At 38.1% G+C, this 19268-nt stretch overlaps 1 protein-coding gene across 2 annotated transcripts in view; it reads left to right on the forward strand.

Annotated features, from left to right (window-relative positions):
- Positions 1-19268, forward strand: part of MAN1A1 (mannosidase alpha class 1A member 1) — a 137050-nt gene that overhangs the window by 62470 nt on the left and 55312 nt on the right. For both annotated transcript variants that reach the window (XM_005492610.4, XM_074537912.1), the window contains exon 5: positions 14495-14589. In XM_005492610.4, the coding sequence (XP_005492667.1) occupies positions 14495-14589 (95 nt within the window). The remainder of the gene's footprint in view (positions 1-14494; positions 14590-19268) is intronic.

Below are 19268 nucleotides of genomic sequence, written 5' to 3' on the forward strand. Positions count from 1 at the left end.
TTCCTATCCAATTAGCTCTTTAAAGGATCAGATTAGAAATTCATTTCAAAACACCGCTTTGTGCCCCCCACCAATTCTGCTGCTTCAAGCTAACTGAAGATCATTGTGAAGATTGAATGCCTGAAATCAGAAACAGACAGACATCATTGCTGCTCTTGCATGCTCTTCATACCTCTAGCAATAGGTAGAGATAATGGCATCCTTGCAGCAGGAGAAAAAGATATTCTTTTAAAAGTCTCCTTTGCACTTGCAGCACATCTTGCTCAGCAGATCAAACATGAGACAGGTACAAACAAGGTTCGTTTGCTTTAAGTTAGCACCAACTCTTGGGATCAATTAAAGTAAGGGCTAATTGTCCTGTGGATTTATTTTTTTTTTTGCAGGATCTTTTTTTTTTATTTTCAGGCAACAGAAATCTGAAAGATTTGTAGGATGAGTAGGGAGCTTTCTCCCACACCTTTCAAAAACTGTAGGAAGCCACATGCTTTGTTTGCATTTGTAAAAATGCAACAGTTGAATAATGTTGGTAAATGTTTTGGTTGATAAATGAGTCCAGTTGCTGTATATCTGTGCCAAAAGCTTGCCTCTGCCATACTCAGACTGTGTTTGCACCCTGTGTGCAAATGATTGAGAAGGAATTTGGAAAAGATGTGCACATTAAAAATCCTGTGTCACTTCCAGCATGATAGATGCCAATGGGGTTTGTGGTTTTGGCAGGTGATTGCCCCTAAACAGAGCTGTCATGAAACATTTGAAAAACAAATTTTTGTTTTCCTCCAATCAGTAAATGTAAGGGTTCATTTTGCCCAGGGCTAAGTGCACAGAATTGGGCAAACTGCAAACTTTTCTTAAGCCAGAAACTGAGAAGAGGATGAACATGAAGATTTGAAAGCTGAAAAGGAGGTATGTAGTGCCAGTGTCTCAGAAAAATCTTGCTTGGTTTCCTCAAGAAAAAAAATAATTTAGGATGTAGTTAAACAGCAGATTCAGTTTCTTAGCTCACTGTTGACATTGCAAGGCTTTTGTCACCTCGTATACAAGCTTCTATACCCCCCATAGGTGTTAGCTGGTCAGCCCTCTGGCTGTTTAATTTCCTAGTAAAGCAAAAGATACAAGAGAGGTCGGGAGATGGTAAAATATTCTGAAGAATTTGGATTTTGTTTTGTGTTTTAAGCTCTGATATTCTTTACTCAACACCTTTAATTGCTGACATTAACCCACCCAACCCTGACGAACTCCTTCAAATAGTAGCTAATTAAAACAGTACAGGATGAGGAGACTTGTCTCCTATGCTACATGAAGGCTCAAGAGCTTGTTTTAACATCCAAGTCTTATGTAAACTGACATAACTCTAAAGCAAACAAGGAAGATCACTCCAGCAGCAGAGTTGCTGGAGTGGAGTCAACCTTCAATTAACAAAGAGCTGTCTTCTTTCTGGCATAAAGGACCAGTTCTGTTGTTTCTGATTTTTCAAATCCATTGAACTATCCAAAACACTCTGTAACTCGTTCATCTGAAGAACTAGATATGTCCTGTTTCTTTCCCTCAGTCTTTAGGCAATCATCTGCTTTTGCAGGCTAAGCAAAGTAACCATACTAGTTGTTTTTGGGAGCTGGTTCGGTCCTGTTACTGCTTTAAAGTTTTGTTGTCCCTTGGGGGCCAAGTTGTCCTTAATTTTTGCAAGCATGACTAGATGATTTTACAGTCCAATAGATCCTAAGGATCATCATGGGAAAAGGATATGCTGTGAATTTCACTCCCTTCCATTGTACTTTAAAAACTCTTTTTTTGTTGTTTTCTTCAAACTAACAGCTGCAGAACAAAGTCAGCAGCTTAGAATGCCATTTTTCTTAAAGGATGCTCTTTTCCCCAACTTGCTCTTAAAAACGCTATTCATAGTATACAGACAATTTCAATCTTTTTCCTTTTATCATGCAAAACTAGTGAATAACTGAAACCTTCTCATCAGCATTTGCTGCTTGCAGGGTATCTCTTACAAACATGCTTCAGTCTGTGCTCAGCCTTTTCTTTCCAGAGCTGCTTTTATTTCCATTTATATTCTAGTGGGAAGAATAAATAATCTTCCTGATTCCAGGCAAGATTTACAACTGCTGTAATGCTTTGGGCCATCATTGCCACACTGCTGCAGGAAACCACAGTGGTGGTTCTCAGCATGCCTGAGCAGAATTAGTTCAGTGTTAAATGCCATCAGCTTTTCTAATTTCCTTGAAGGGTCTGTCTTAAGTTAATATGATTATTAACTGACCCAAGGTCAAAAGTAAAGATTTACTGAGATAACGAGGAGGACTTACTCAGCCATATTTTTTTTCTTGATAGACTGTGACAGTTGGTAACAGAATTAATGAGTGAGTGAAGCTGGTGACTAAGATGCCCTTTTTCTAAATCATACTTTGAAGACTTTTTTTCTATCTAGTTCTGCTTGAAATTGCACTTAAGGTACTCTAATGTTTTAATCTACATGCTATTAAATATAGAAATAATTTAGTGAAGCCTGAAAGGCCTTTTCTCTAGAAATGGCAATGTGTAGTGTTGGGTTAAAGAATAAAATAAAGCACTACAGTCATGTAGTTAAAAATTGAGAGAGCCATTGTTAAAAATGGAGAGAGTTTACATGGTTGTCATGCCTTGTTTTTTTTTTCTCTTTTTTCAAGTGGGGGCATGGAAAGCAATGTCCACGTGCTAATACACATACTTGAAGTCTTTACTAATACTTCCAACCATTGTTTCCTTCAAATATGTTCTGCATTCAAAATAGTGTTAATCTTTAGAGAGTACAATTTTTGGGTGTTTAATTACAGGAATGGTTTTGAGGTTCAGCTCAAAAAAAGTAAAAAAGTTTTAACTGCAAGAAATTCTTAGAAGCAATTGAATTGCTCATAAATTTGATGTGCTGGCAACCCTGCTGCTCAGTCAGAGGACTTGTTTCTGAGTCTTTAAGAATTGGAAATTGTCATATTTTAGTCAATTTAGTTTTATGATTTGTCCAGTAAGAGAAATAGTCTTACGGTAAACAGAAAGGAATTGAATTAGTCTGCCTGATGATTTAACTTACAACATAAAAGGAGCTTCTTAAATCAGTTCTTCTCTCTTGAAGCCTCCTGTTTGGCTTACATGCAAAGAACTACAAGAGTTCACATCTCTTATATTTAATTTGAGGAAAATATACAAGCACTTTATTCAGGCTTATTTTGATCCTGTCCATTATTCATCAGACAATTCAATGATTATTGTCTGTCAGAGAAATCTCAGTAATTAGAAAGAAAGCACTGAGTTAGGAAACCATCATCTTTTTGTCCTGCTGTATAGAGGAAAATTTTTATTGTTACATTACTTATATAAAAAGCCATCTAGATGGTTTATCAGGGGTGTTGTGGAGAAAGGAACCTGCAGAGTATGCTAAATTTTAACCTGTTCCTCCCCTTGAAAAATAATGCATCAATGCAACTGTTGGTGCTTCCAAACTCACCTGTCATGGGATCAGGCTCATCTGTTCACATGGTTGCAAATCCAAGCTGTAAATTTGTAAATTTAAATTTGTAAATTTGCTTACCCAAATGGCACGTTCTCAATCCCATTGTTTTTAATGAAATTGACCAAAACAAATTTATTTGTAATCTGAGCATCCACTGAAACCTGAGGACTGAAACAGCTAAAACAATTGATTTATGTCCCATATATCTATACAAGTGAGATAGAAATATTCTGTAGCTGCTGGTGCTAGAAGAAACTCACTGAGAGAGTTTTGTGATTCAGTGGCTTATTCATAAGTGATCCATGCTGTAGATCTAACAGAGGAACTGTTGGCACTGTCTTTGTACTTGAGATCGTTCTACTTTTTTCCAGTATCTGTAATCAGAAAATCTGGAAATTCCTGTGTTGATTTCAATCCTAGTATAAGGATTAAAAGAAGCACTTTACTGTTTAAACATGGGGCAGCCATAATATGCAACACTAATTTCCATTGAATACTCATTATATTTTATATATGTTTAAAGAATATAAGAGACACTCCAAACCAGTAGTGTTTAGTTTAATTTAATTTATTCTGCTTGTATCCATGAATACATCAAACTAATGGGCAGTGGAATGTGGAATTGCCTATGCATGAAGAGGAGCATAGGGTCTCTGGCAAAGGACATTAGAGTAATGCAAATTAACTCCTTAGGCTTTTTGTGTTTAATCAAGACTGTGTAAAGCCTGGAACTCCATAATTCTGTGCATAAAATCATGGCTTGTTTCTAAAACTTCAGTACACAAAGTTGTCAGTTTGGATTCTCATCATACTTTGTTCCTTGTGCTAATCCCTTCATAGCCTGCATTACATGTAGTTCACTAGCTATTAGTTGTCCTTGTTGCTATTATTACAAGTTTATTGCTTGCTTCATTCAAAATCAAACAACTGACAACAAGACAAGACCCTTGATAAATCTCTTGTTGCCGTGTCTGAAGATACATCTTGTCACTTATGACCCTGCCCTGTCCATGTCCTAATGCCAAAATATAACATTTGTATTAAACATCAAGCAGAAACTGAAACCCAAGAGGTTCCCTTTGAACATCAGGAAACACATTTTTACTGTAAGGATGACTGGGTACTGCAGTGATTTGCAGTGATTGCCCATTGAGACTGGGGAGTCCTTGTCCTTGGAGATATTCCAAAGTTGTCTGTGCACATTGATGTTCCTGGGCAGCAGGCTCTGGGTGGCCCTGCTTGAGCAGCACAGCTGGACCAGGTGACCTTCAGAACTCCTTCCACACAGGTCTCTTCCAACCTCAACCATCCTCCTGTGAAATTTCACTCACAGCTTCATAAAAACACAGCCCTTGGCCATCTGGAGCACCTTGCATGAAAACAGCGGGGAAAAGGAAAACTTTTCTTCCTTACTGCTACTGCACTGCTGCTGCAGACCCAGCACACTTGCTGTGGAGCAATTTGAGCAAGAAAGAAAGAACAGAAAGAACAAAACCCTGAGCTGGCTGGAGAACTCCTACTCTGTGCTACCTCCTCTGAGGACTCCATCAGTGTGCATTTTAACCATTTGAGGACCAACCTCTGAATGATACAAGTAACTGCCTCAAAATATTTGTGATGATGTCAGATCAAGACTATGTAGTGAATTGAGGAAGACCATCTTTTTGAGGGCAAACAGAGCAAAAAGATGGATATTTACTTGTTCCATTTGTTCAGTGGGCTGCTCAGGTTTGCTAGTGGCCAGTTCAAGGGAGATGGCAGAATAAGGGGAAACCCTGAGTTTTGGTCCCTTTTATCAAAGGATCTTTTTGATTCAAACTGATGAGAGTAATTTCATTAAGCTGTCGTTCTTGTGTTGGAGCAAAATATTAAAGTGAGTGAATGAAGTAAGGAAAAAATGAATGGAAGAACAAATAAAGTAGGCACCCTTGGTATCCTGTTCACATTGTTATACTTGTGTAATTGATAACCATCACTTAAAACTCTTGCCTTTAGTGCCTGGAAGAAACTTGCAATTGTCACATAACATTGGCTGAAACAAACAGCTCCCCATTTGCTGCAGAGTTACCATCAAAAATAAAATAGAATTCCCTTTATGTACAGAGTGATTTTAGCCCTTTCTGTGCCTGCCACCATGGTCTAGGATTGTCATTTAGAGTGAAGGCATCACTCTAAATCACTTAATGGTATTGGAATTAAAATATACAGTCAAATTTACAAGCCTAGGAATGAATCTTCTGAAAGCCCTTGATGCTGCATTGAGGATGTAGTTATTGATTCCCCATGCAGTTTATGAGGCTCCTCCACCCCACCCCCTGCTTTCACACAGATGGTGTTGCAAATCACCCCTCAATGGTCACCTGCTTGAAAGGAAAGTTTCATATGCAAAGTGCTGTTCTTTGTATAGTCATGATAGCTTGCAAGATATAAAATGAGGCAGCTATTTCAATTTGTTGTTACAGCACTTGAGCTGGGTACACAAGATTAAATAAAAAGAAAATTAGGAAGCAGATGCTTGTGGCTTAACAGAAGAATTGAGCTAAAAGATACTCTTTGTTACTGCTGGATATGAGTAATTTTACTTAGGCAGCTGTTTCCTTAATCAGGAAAAACACCAACCTCTTAAGATGACATCCAGATGTTTTCTGTATCACTTCACAATATAATGAGTTTCCATTTTGTATGCCATATTTTTAATTTGTCGCATTCACTTATATCCAATATACTTTCAAATGCATGTATCATCTTCGTGAACTGTAGAAGACCTCACTACTAAATGCATGAGATATTCTGTAGTCTTGGCATCCTTGCCTGGTGTTAGTCTACAAGTTGCTTCCAGGGCTGACAGGGCCTCTCACCAGCATCCAAACATGTGAATGTTGGACTTCCACAGGTTGGAGAGGGCTTATTTTGTTGGGGACAGACAAGCCTTGGGAATGAGTTTTTTAGTGCTAGTGTCTCTTTATACTTTAGTTGTACAGTTGTATGGGGTCTCCTAAGTGGTGCCTGTTGTTGAAAGCAGGATATAACATAGCATTAACTCATATGGGTTAAGATCCTGTTCCTCTTATGTGGATATTATGTGAAAACAGAGATTTAAAACTTCCACTAGCTCTTAGATGTGGGTTCAGTCTTCCATCATGGCTGCTGACACTTTTAATGCCTGCTAGCTTGCCATCTGTCCTTGCTTGAAACAAACACTTTGTTTGACTGGAGACCTACAGTTCCAGGGTTTCTATTGCTGATAGGACACAAAGCTGGCACCCCAAATCTTTGACACTGATTTGCTGACACTGAGCTGTTTCATAATTTATCTATTTGGGGTGATGTGGTATTTCAGAGTCTTAAGATTTGAGCACAGTTTTTGGAGGTGTGAGCCTTGTTTACATGTACCTGGCGCCTTGGGAGCCGCTTGCCAGCGCTCGGTTAATCCGTACACGTGCAGTAAATCCAGCTCGTTACTCTTTGTGTGTGCTGCTTATCACACCTCTTGAAAAATTAAAGCTACCCTCAGTCTGGGGTGAGGAATTCTCAAAGGCTTTTGTGAGTAACAAATTCCTTTTGTTATTACAGGCAATCATTGCAATTTGTTTACTGCATTCATCACCACCTTTTCTTGAATTATTGCAGCAGGGATATTATTAAATGGTTGGTTCATAAGCTCTCCAGTGCTAATGGGTTGTAGCTAAGCTTCTAATTGTTCAAGTATACATAAGCTTTTAAAAATCTTAGCTTTTTGACATTAGTAGATAAATGAACAGTTGCTTTTTCTCCCGTGGTCTAAAAGTTCTTCCTCCTAAATAGTTCTTGGAGTTTGTCTGTGGAAGCAATCCTAAATACACATGAATAGCACCAAAGAAAATAACCAAATATAACAGGAAAAAAGTATTCCTTTATTTTTTTTTTATTTGGCAGTTATGTAGCAGTTCCTGTCTTCATTTTTAAGTTTTAATGTACAAGTGGGGTATGGAAAACTTTCTGTACATTACATTATTTCTTTGGTCTGTGCCTTGCACTCTTTTTTAACATTTTGTACCATTTAATTCTGGCCTTCCTAAAATAAGATTTTCAATCACAGTATATCTACATAGAAATTCTTCGTTAAAAAATAACTGAAGTAATTACATACGTTAGCTACTTTTAATAACTTGAGGGGGCTTTTGCTTTTTGCTGTGTGCATTTGAATGAAATCTGGAAATCTCTCACTAATCCAGTTACTTCCATTCGATTAAGTTCTCTACAATCTTTTCCACAGAGGGGATACTCTTCATGGTACTATGTGACTTCTTTAGTACATCAGTCAGCTAGAAAAGAAAATTAATTTTCTTGCTGCCAGTGAAACCATAACAAAAAAAGGCTGATTGAATAAAAGAAGGGATTTCTTTTTTATAAATGTGATCTAATTTTTGCAATAGGCAGGTTTTTTTATGTGAACTTTCTTCTACAAGCTGGTGACCAGCATATTGGATTATTCTGGAAAGGGTAGTACAGATCTAAAAGCTTACCCATGTTTGTTACTTTGTGTAGTTGTGAAAAAGACACCTGCTATTCCAGCAGTTTGCAGGTGAGTGATTGCTCACAGATCCCACAAGCTGCCTCAATCTCTGCAGTAAGTAATTTGCTTATTTCTACCATCACTGTTTTCAAAAGCTTTGAGAAGAGTCGTACACATGGGCACAGGTGCTTTGGGTTCGGCATTACACTTGGAAACTAGAAAGCCTTCCCAAAACTCAGGGTGGTGAAGAGCATGATGCTGACTGGTGTCGGTGCGTGCCATTGTGTTGATCAGCTCTGGCTGATCTTTGGCTACTGTCAATACCCTCAGGTGGAGACACTTGTTTTTTATGCACTGTCCCCCTCTTCTGAATCCTGGTAGGAAAACTTGAGACTGGGTGCAGTCCTGGGCTGGAGGTGTGTGGTCATCTTATTGTAAATCTTCCTTACCTTCTCAGGGATTTCTCATAGGGCAGCTCCTTGCAGCACTAACTCCTTCACAGCACAGCCAGCAAACTCCAGCTCTCTTCTCAACCCGTTAACTTACTCTTTTATAGCACTCATCCTCATTGGACACAGCTGTGGCCTGTTAAGGGCAGGCCTGTTCCTTATCTTTGGTAATTAGTACAACTGCAACCTTTAGGGGTGAGATTACCTTCTGCACTATCTTTATTTTCTTACATTCTATCCCTCCACAGAGGTGGGCTTGTGTTGGTGTGGCATTTCACACTCTCAAGTCCAGCAGGACCAGGGCTGGCCCAGAGCTAGGAAATTGGTCTTGAACACAGTCTGTTTCCTGGAGAAAATACTCAAAACACTAGATGTACAAAATCTAGATGGATCTAGATGTACAAAATACTTCTACAGCCATGAAAGTCCTCTTTGAAGGCCATTTGGCTTCTTCTGTTGTCACTGATGATCACACTGATGTGATTCATTATAATACTTGTTTCCAGAAATGTTATTAATTTGTCTCCTCACCTTTTAGCTCAGAATATTCATAAATTACTTCAGCTCAGCTGGAAGTGGGGACTGAATAAAATACAACTCACTGGCACCTGCTAGTGTCAAGGTGACAGTAATTGCAAAAGCACGAGTTGCTGATGAATTAACACCAGCATCTGGGTAACTTATCCAGCTGTCATAAACACTGAAAATGTGTTATAGGAAATAGGTTTCAAATAATTTGACTTTTAGGTGTAGTATCACTTGGTATTGCAGATAGTGGCAGAATTCAGCTTACACTACTTTAATATTCTATTATGTCAGGTGGAGTACCACAATTTTTGTAGCATTTCTTGTCTTTCATTGTAAAAATAAAACAAATGTAAATACAGCAATAATCCTGGATTTTTGTAAAGAAGGTATTGGGACAGGTTGTTCTAAGAGGGCTCTTTTTTGTTAGCACATCACTTTGAACCCAAATCAACATTTGTTATGCTGAGAGGATTTCTATTCAGTTTTCTGAAGAGCAGGAAAGCAGCCTGTCCCTGTTCATTTTTCTGCCCTCGTTTTCTGCTTTTGCACTGAAATATTCATTCCTTACCCTACTGGGAAAGGCAGTCAGGTACAGGAAATAAAGCAATAAATCTTACTTAGTGACTTGTCAGTTTTTATCTGTAAATATAAAAAGAAAAAAGAGAAATGCTTAATTTGATAGAATTAGAAATGTAGACAAAATGTCTTTGTTAATTGAAAAAAAGATTAAAATACAGTATTCCTTCCTTTGATGTTAAATTTTAACTTCTGGTTCCCTTTATGTGGTGCTTCTTAAGGCAGAATTCTGGCTGTTCTTTAATTTATGATGCTGTACCATGTTATGCCTTTTTTAAAATTAGATGTGCCACATACGCAATTCTACGATATTTGTTTCCTGTGCTTTCTTTTCTTCCTGATTAGCAATAGCAATTAAAACTACAATGAGGTAATCTGACATTTTCAAAGGGATTTGTCATTCCAGCCAGAGCAAACATTTTTGTTTATCCAGAGGAGATAACATTCTTGCAGTATAATGAAAGCCAGTGCTCACCAGATGACAGGTCTGGTCTCTGCCCTGTGGTTGCATCTTTGCAGGCAGAGCCTTGTTTCTCTGTGGGAACACTCTTTTCCCTAATAAGATTTGTTAATGGACGGAAGAGTCTGCAAGATCTGATTGATTGTGGCATTGAGTGTTCTAACATTAGCATCACAGTTCTGGATGTATGATCTCTTAGTTAGTTAGTTTGTTCTCTCTTATGAAGATCAAAAACACTTATATGTATTTAAGAAATATTCAGGGCTATCTAATGAGTGAGAAAATAATGTCTTGTTCCCTGGCTTGGTGTGTGTGCTACCTACGGAATGAATAGACTGTAACAGGAAAGATGAGTGTGTGTAGCAGTGAGGTGGATTTCTTGTTTGCCTACCAGTGCTTACCCAAATGTTCTTCAAAGAATTGCTGGCTTGGAGTAATGGTGGTGGTCCGATGTGATTTTTGTGTTTGTGATAATTCACAACCTACTAACATAAACAGAGATTGAAATAGAAAGTATAGTAACTCTCTCTTCTGCATGATCTATTGTATGATTATAGTAAGTATCTAATTTGCTTAAGTGCTGATTTTGAGTAGGACTGCAGAGTATGAAGAAATCTCTACTTATTTAGTGGAGGAGTTCATCTTACACAGGACCTTCTCACAGTATGAATCATTATACTTTTTAAAAATGTTAATAACACCTTAGAGTTCAAAAAGAGAATTATCTCACATCCAAAGTTTGACTACTAGCAAAAATTAGGTTAAAGAGAAATGCTTGAGAAAGCATTTTGTATCCTGCCCAACCTTATACTTTTAAATACTGATCATGTATTTGTGACTGGTCTCAATTATCGTTTTCTTTCCTGAATCACAGTGCTTCACTTAGAATAATTTTTTTTTGGTGAAGTATGGTGTTTAGCTGAGTTAAATACCAGTGCAATTTTTAGGGGCTTCATTGCACTTTAAAGGTAATCATAGTACTTTGCTGTGAATCCTCAATTTAAAAGAAGGGATTGATGGCAATGTGGCTTATTCTGTGCACCACCTGGTAAAAGGAATGCCAGTATGCCAAGGAAGTAACTTCACTGTCCTCCTTTAAAAAGTATGCTGTCTAGATATGATAAAGCATTGGAAAAAGTGATAGAGGCCTCAGGAGTGCTTTGTAGACTTTTGTATTTGTAGATAAATATTTAAACTAAGCATGTAGGGAAGGGTGGGTTCAGGTATGGGACTGTGACAGTTTCTCCCAGGTCTGACCTAGTTGGAGCACTTCATGTAAGTAACCTTTCATTACTGCTGGATGAGCATTCATGAGGAAAAGCCAGGAAAGATCCTTGAGGCTCTAAAGATAACCACTGGGTTGGGAAATTTTGTCCTGGATGTTTTCCTTTATTTATATAATGTCTCTGATTTTTGTGCTCTGTCATTTCTGCCTTTGTTTTGTGCTTCTCATAATGGCTGTCATCGTTTGTGCTTACCAAACAGTCACTTTACTGGTGGTAGTGGGGAAGGATCAGGGCTTGGCAAAAGTTGAAATTTAATTCACAAGCAGAGATAATAAGTAGAAGCTCCTATTGTTTATTTACTTGTATTACTTAAAAAAAAAAAAATCTTATCCAGTACAATATTTATTTCTTTTCCAATACTGTAGGTTTCTGCAGAAGAAAAATACAGTGAACATTGTGGATGATGTGCAATAATTGCAGCACCTGCTTTTCCTATTATTTTTATTATTAACTTTTAAAGTTGCAAATTGAGAAATAAAAGGGTTCCTTTATTTATCTTCACCCTTTTATCCTAGCTGAAAGAGAATAATTTTACTGCAGGAGGCTACAATTTATTGTGCTCAGTCATTCAGTGTTGTTGTAGTCTTGTCATTATTGTCTCTGCCATTCTTCTTCATGGATAGTGATTTACCTGTCAGTTGTTCAGCCATGTTAAGTAAGATCTAGAGATAAAAATAGGCAATGTCCATAGTTGATTTTTATTTTTAACTTTGGAAGGAGAAGGAAAATTACCAGCATGCATTAGTAATAACCTGTTGAAATTCTCATGTAAACAAGCAGTGCATCTTCACCTCAGCACTTGTTTCAAAATTGTACGATGGTTTAAAAATATTTTAAAATTCTATTTTCCTAATTGCCTACTATGAAAATTGTCTAGTGCATTGAAAGAGGTGGACAAGAAAAAAGTTAGAATGCCTGGCTTCACTGTGTATTCTAATGTTGGTGTTCAGGACACTAGCTTTGACAGAACTGAATTACCTTTTCCTTCCATATCCATACATGGAACAATACTTAATGCTTTGTATCTTTGTATTTTATATCTATATAAAATAAAATATGTTTATTTTTTGGTAGCCATTGTTTGTGACATTTCCATAAAGTAGGCAATGCTTCTACAGAATATCAGGGTCCTGGTGTGCCCATGGCTTAGGAGGATGATTGCAGCCCTCTCCTGTCAGAACTTCCATGTTTCAGGGCAGAGAGGCTGATGAGTTGATCATGCCATATGCTGTGAAAGGCTGAGGGAGGCCTCTTGTGCTATAAGAGCAAAGGATAGGTTTGATTTCAGCAGACCAAGGTGAAAAATGTGGCTGTGAAATGAGGGAAAGCTTGTGCACTCCCAGTGGGTGACTGTCCCTGGCTCCTCCCAAGGAAATCTGCTAAGAGGTGATTATGTTTTGCACCAACTGGTTCTGAGTGTTCACCAAGGCTGTAAGCCTTGGGAAGACTGAATTATGTGCTGGATAAAGATCACAAATCCATGACTAATTCTCATCAGAATCCACATAATTGGTAAACTGGGAAGTCAGAAATATCATGGATTGTGACGGGATTTCCAAGCAAATTGTTTTCCCTGCTGCTTTGTTTCAGGTTTCTCCCAGCACTCTGATGCAATCCACTCAAGAAAGTTTTCTGACTCCAGACATAATTTGGCTTGAAATTAGTTAATCTCCCTCAAAATATCTTTCACTGTAATTCTGAATCTTGGACTGTTGCCAGAGAAATCTTGAGATCTGTATCATATGGAGAGACTGTGGGATGGGATAGTCTGGAGCTTCCTTATAGTACATTCCAGAGTTTTATATTCTCCAGAGTTTTATATTCTCTCCTGGTCACATATTTTTTCAATAATAAAAACCTTCCTTCAATATGGCTTTTAGAAGGTGGTGTTTTACAAACTGGATTTTATTTTTGTGGAAAGAAATTTCTTCATTACCTTATTATGCCCAGCAAATATCTTTATATATGCATGTAAACATGTATGCATGGCTGCACCACAAGATGCATCAGATGTACAAACTGATTTCTAATACATAAATAAGTATAAATCCATCATAAATATGTGTGAGGAGATAAAACAAGTTGAAAGGAACCATTATTAGAAAGAGAGAACAATGAAGGTGACTTTGCTATTTTGACTACTACACCTGGGATAATCCCTTTCAGTGTTGCACAAGATCCCAGTGTAATTCCACGCAGATAGGCCTTGAACATCCACATATTGAAATCACTAAATAGGTTTCTATATTTAAGTTGGAACAATATTGTTTCTAATTAAAAACTCTCTTAGTAGAGCGCTCAGTGCACAAACAGTAAGGTTAATGTAACCTGAGCTGAGCTGGCAGTTGAAGGAAAGCAAAATCCTCTTTGTTCCAGCTTTTTAACTATTTACCTGGACATAAAAGTAGTTCCTCTTGTTAAATTGTCTGTCATTCTTGTGGGCATATGGTAAGAATTTGGGATCTTTCTGCTTTATGGGATCTTTATGTTTTTGAAATGGAAGCTTAAAACTCTTTGGATGCTGCGTATCAGTTAAGTCTCATTGGCCACAGGGGTATATTCCAATTTTTTGATTAATTGTGGCACTGACACTCTCTGGGTGTAAGCCAGCTGAGTCCATAAAGACTGGAGCACTGCAAAATGTGTGGTGATGTGGGGGAATGTTTTTCCCACAGACTGCCCTTGCAAGGTTGACAATGCAGCCCAGGCTCCCGCAGCGTGCTGAGCCCCGTGAACAAACGTGACAGAGAGCAAAGGTGACCTTGCGGTGGCTGTGTCCCCATGCTCCAGGAGGACATGGCACCTGGGGCAGGGAGCTGCTGGCCAGCCAGTCAGGGTGCAGCAGCATCCTTAGCTCACAGCCCCTTCCCTGAGCACAGGGTGCCAGCAGGGGCAGCCAGGAGTGCGTGACCTGCTCTGCAGGGTCAGGTCTGGCTGTGCTGGTGCCTCTGGCTCCATGCTGGTGGTGCCAGGAGCGGGTCATCTGGGCATTGTCACTGTGTGCTCCTGCTGTGTGGGTTCTCTCCTCACCAAGTGCAATGGAAACAGACTGTGCTGCTTCGTTCCTTTGATGTCACACTGAAGGAGCAGGGATGCTTCATTGTGCTGAGATGGATTGTACCGTATGCTCAATAATGATATTGGCTAAATTAATTGAGTTGGAGCAACAATGCATTTTCCAACACTTGGTTTCTTCTTAACTTTCAGGTTTTCCGGAAAAAGGCAGTGGAGCTTGGAGAGAAATTGCTACCTGCTTTCAACACTCCCACTGGGATACCTTGGGCATTACTTAATATCAAGAGGTAAAACTACTGCTTTTTACTAGAAACACGTAAAAAATTATATTGAATCCATCTTTGCCACAAAACTATTACAATTGCTGCAGAGTTTTTGTCCTTCTGGTTCTATATTTTAAATTGGGAAATTTAGGTGGATATATGTTGCGCACAGAAGGATACATACAGAAATATATTTATTCATTTAAGAACAGTGTGTTTTTGTCAGTTAGTATGTTGCTCATCCTCAAGTCATTTTAGTGTTGTTTTAGGTAGTCTGAGAGCATTAGGAAAGTGCTACTTTGAAAGTTTTGTAGCCACTTTGTGCCCTTATTTTTGCCTGTTCTCAAATGGGATATAAGCATTTCCTTCTACCAATAAACAAGAGGAATACCAGCTACACAAGACTGTTTTCTACTCTCTCCAAAGGAGTGGTTTTGCTTTGGGCAGTCATGGTTTGAAGGCAGCTCTGTGTTTGCTGCTCTGTAGGAGATGCTTGCTTTCCTGAAGTCACTCTTGCCTCCAGTATCTGGCTCCAGACATATCAGCAATTCCTTGGTCCATCTCAGGACTGCTACCTGTGATACTGTGCTGGTGAAGAAAATGGTTTCTTTGCAGTGCTTGGTGAAGAATATTGACAGTTACACCTGTGGGGTGTATCTGTGTATTCATAAGTATACATCAACTTTCTTCATTCTGATGATAAACCCAAGCATCACTTGTCACAAGAAAGTGAATAAAAAAGAATTTCACATGTGCGTGTGATGATGATGTGTTTTGTTGAGTGGCTGCCTCCTTGACAGTCAGCATCTTCTGCTGTCCCTTGCTTGCTCTCTATTTATGAGTGCAACTTTTCCCCGCAGTGGGATGGACATAGACATATTGCTTGATTGGCTGTGTTTGCTTCTAGCTTCCCAGTAAACTGCTCAGGGCCAGACCTACAGAAACCCCTGGCACGTCAGTTCAGACAGGCTTATCTTCCACCTTCCTTTCAAACAGCAGTGAGGTAGAAAGCCAAAAAAAGCACATCTGTGTGTGGGAGCAGGAGGGAGTTAGTGACTCCTGGACTTTCTCATCATTGAAGGGGCTGGCTAACTGCTGCCTGGTGATGATCTGTGGACTTTGGCTGGTTTCTTACAGGCATGCTAACAATTTTTTCACAACAAGCTTTAATAAGTTCTGCACAAGTTCAGTAGTACAGCAGTTTGAGGCATGTTGATTATTTGTTTTTAAGCTGTTAGAAAAAATTCTGACTACAAAAGCCTTGCATATGTTTGTAATTGCAACAAACCTTACTCTGCATAGTATATTTAAGCGTGCATAAAGTATTCAGGCTAAAAATATCTCTTTTATATAGCCCTTGTCTAAATCCCTCCTTAACTGTTAATATATCAATGTTCTTTTTGCATATAGTCCAAATTATGTGGTAAATCTTTATGGTTTGTTCCTACCTTCTCACAACAACTGCTGTGGGGCGCTACAGATGTCAGCTGCCGGCAGTGCAAGGTGGTAATGCGAAAGGGATTTGTTTCTTACCTGGCACAAAAGTGAAAGAGGACTTCTGCTGAAATAATTTCCTTTGCTGTGGCAGAAAAACTGACATGAAATGCTGGGTTCTTGGTTATTCATTCTGAATCCTTGCACATCTGCCTAGCTTTGACCTTCAGTAGATGACTCTTCCATAATGCTGTGAGTAAACAAATATGCTGTCATCCAGGCTTAGGAAATGCTAAGCCACTGAAGCCTGCATACATTGCGGATCTGATGTGCCTCATTTCTGATTAGTATTTGGTTTGATTTTATTTTGATTTGTGCTTCAAATTGGAAAACACTCACAATAGATTATGGATGTCAGTGGTTATTTTTAAATTATTATTTCTGGATTAAGAGATGAGCTGGATATTTGTTTAACTTTGCAAATGTTCTTTAGAAAATAGTTGGTTTTCTCTGCTTATCCTGTATCATCATAGCCAGATTCGCTCACTTCCTGCATGTCTCTGTGTAAACATATATATGTGCTTTTGTCTCCTTGCATACCAAAGACATCCAGCTGAAGTATTATTCTCTTTATCTTTTCCATTGTTTCAGTTCATCCTGCCTCTTTCCTCACCATGTAATCATGGTACACTTACTGTCTTGTTTTTGGAACTCTTACTATCAAATATGATAAAAAGTTCATTGTACTATTCTTCAGTTAAAAATACTTGCCAATTCATGAGTATGTTTGCTTGAAAAAATTTCCTTTGGTGTCTAAAGTAAAATTTAAATAATTAGATCAATGGGTGGTTTGTAGGGGGATTTCCTTCTCTTTCTTTCTAAAATTTCAGTTGCACTTCCACATTTCTGGTGTCGCTTTGTATTTTCAGTTCATCTTCAGCATCTGTTTTTCACTTCTGCTTGTGCTGAAAAATTTGAAATTCCTTCTATGTCTCACTTGCTTATTAAAGTAAACTGTGTGGTATAGCACTTGTGGACTGTCCTGGTTTAACAGGGGTGGAAAGGGCTGTAGAGAGAAGTGTGTAAAGCAGTGGTGGGTTGACAGACAGGTTTGAGTCTTATTTTTGGGGATAAGAAGCACAAGCTGGCAAAGCCACTTTCATTTCTTTATTTGTTTACTTATTTGTTTTCGTCTCTAACACAAATCCTTTGTTTAGATATCCTTTGCTTCAGTACTTTTTAAATACTAACTATAACAATTTCTGAAAATACCACTAGATCCTTTCTTTCTTCTTCCTAGTAAGCTGTGACAATCTGGGTTCTCCATGCTAAAATTGTAATTTCTCTTTCTCTCTATAAACTTTAAGTAGTTTATGACTGATCGATCAGATTGCTTTTGTATTTTGATAATTTACCTCTCAGATTTATAGAAATTTTAAAAATCTGAAATTATAATTCAGTGAGTTAGGTAATTTTAACAAATACCCAGACTTGCATCAAGTTGCAAATTCAAATAATCTTTTTAACACATCTATTTATTATTACCCCTGTAATTATTAAAGGGAGTGCTGTATGGGGCTTGTGTTTATGGGATGATGCCCAGCTGTCAAATACAAAAAAGAACCCAGATTGTTGTTATTCTGTTGAATCAATTGGGAGTAAATATCTGAGTATAAAAGGCTGTGAGTTTTTCCTCTTTCAGATAGAAATTTTGTCTTTATGTCACTTTTTCCCCCTTTGAAAGCAGACCTGTATCTGGATTTTAGTCACTATTTCCAATAAGACCACATTACTCTTTGCCACTAAGGAACCCAGAAGAATTTCAATATGAGAGAATATATTTTCCATTAAGTGTTTGCTCTCTATACATTGACCAGTTGCATAGTTTTAAGGTTGTTTATTGTGCTTTGTGTGCTGTGATGTAGCAATACTGTTAGGCATTTAAGTGCCTGCCTTTTTATGAAGAATCAATGCAGCATATAACCTTTAAGTGCATCTGAAACTTTGAAAAATAGTTATGCCTTGCCTTAATGAAAAAGTTTCAACTAGAGTAAATAATATTTTTATTGCTGGAAACATAACAAACTGGAAAAGGAGGTTTTTTGGATGTCCAGCCTGTTCATAAGGGTTGTTGTGGCTAAGGGGGATACTGTGCCTGTTTCTCTGGCTCACTGACAAATCTAAATTATATAATAATTTCTGGCTTAAAAGGGTCATGGGAAGTGTTGAATAGAAGGAAAAGCTGTGAGATGTTATTGGAATGGGTCAGAGTGGGAAATCCTAGCAGAAGTTACAAAAGAGGAGTTTGAAATACATGTGATTGATTTGTATTGAAATCAAACCACAGGGAGTGGTAAGATTTACTTGACGTAATTATAGAATGTTTACTGTGTCTGGTGTCAGTTCAGGATTCTTTACCTTTTACAGTTTAATATTGATTGTACATAAATAGTGGATCTGAGTTGTATTCAATATAACATACTTTATGAAGTGAAATAGCAAGGGCCTTGCTAAATTGTTTGTACAAAGTAGTTATTCATAGGTAACTGAGAATGGAAGTGACAGACCTGCAATATTTATGTCACTGGGATGTTGTCAGCATGATTTTAAAGCAAGATCCTCTTTTGACTTTCAAAATTACTGTTTTTTTTAAATTGCTACATTTTGTACAGCACAGTTAAGTTGTGTCAGAGGTCTTTCCAAGCCTCGAAGTGTTTAGTTTAAACAAGTTTCTTGGCACTTCTGAGCCCTTGCAGCCACTGTGTGTTCAGAACAAGGAGATACACCCATAGCACAGTTTCAAACACTGTTTTTTATCTCACATCTCTTGGGAAAAAAATAGAAAAAAAAAATCACCCATAGCTTTTTTTATTTAGAACAACTTTTTACCACCAGCTAAGTTTTCTGTTCTGTGACAGTAGTGCTGAATAGGATGGTTCTGCCACCATCTCAGCTTGCCCAGCAGAACCTGGCTGCTTTGGAGAGGAGTTTTATGCTAAAATGCAACAGTGTTTGGAAGCATGACACACATAGGTGGTATTGTCTTATGAGACACTCACTCTGGTATTTCAGACTGCTGGTGGCAATGATTTAGGTTGCAGGCATTTAAAGGAGCTTCCCTGTCAGCACTTTCCTCATAGGTGAAAATGTGGCCAATGAAACAACCACCTTGGAGGTGTGAAATGTTGGCCTTTAAACAATGGGATTTGCTTGAAAATATTTCAAAGTTTTAAAGTAATTGCCAATTGCAAAACATATTTGGAGTCTTA

This window comes from Zonotrichia albicollis, chromosome 3 (assembly GCF_047830755.1).
Source record: "Zonotrichia albicollis isolate bZonAlb1 chromosome 3, bZonAlb1.hap1, whole genome shotgun sequence".
NCBI lineage: Eukaryota > Metazoa > Chordata > Aves > Passeriformes > Passerellidae > Zonotrichia > Zonotrichia albicollis.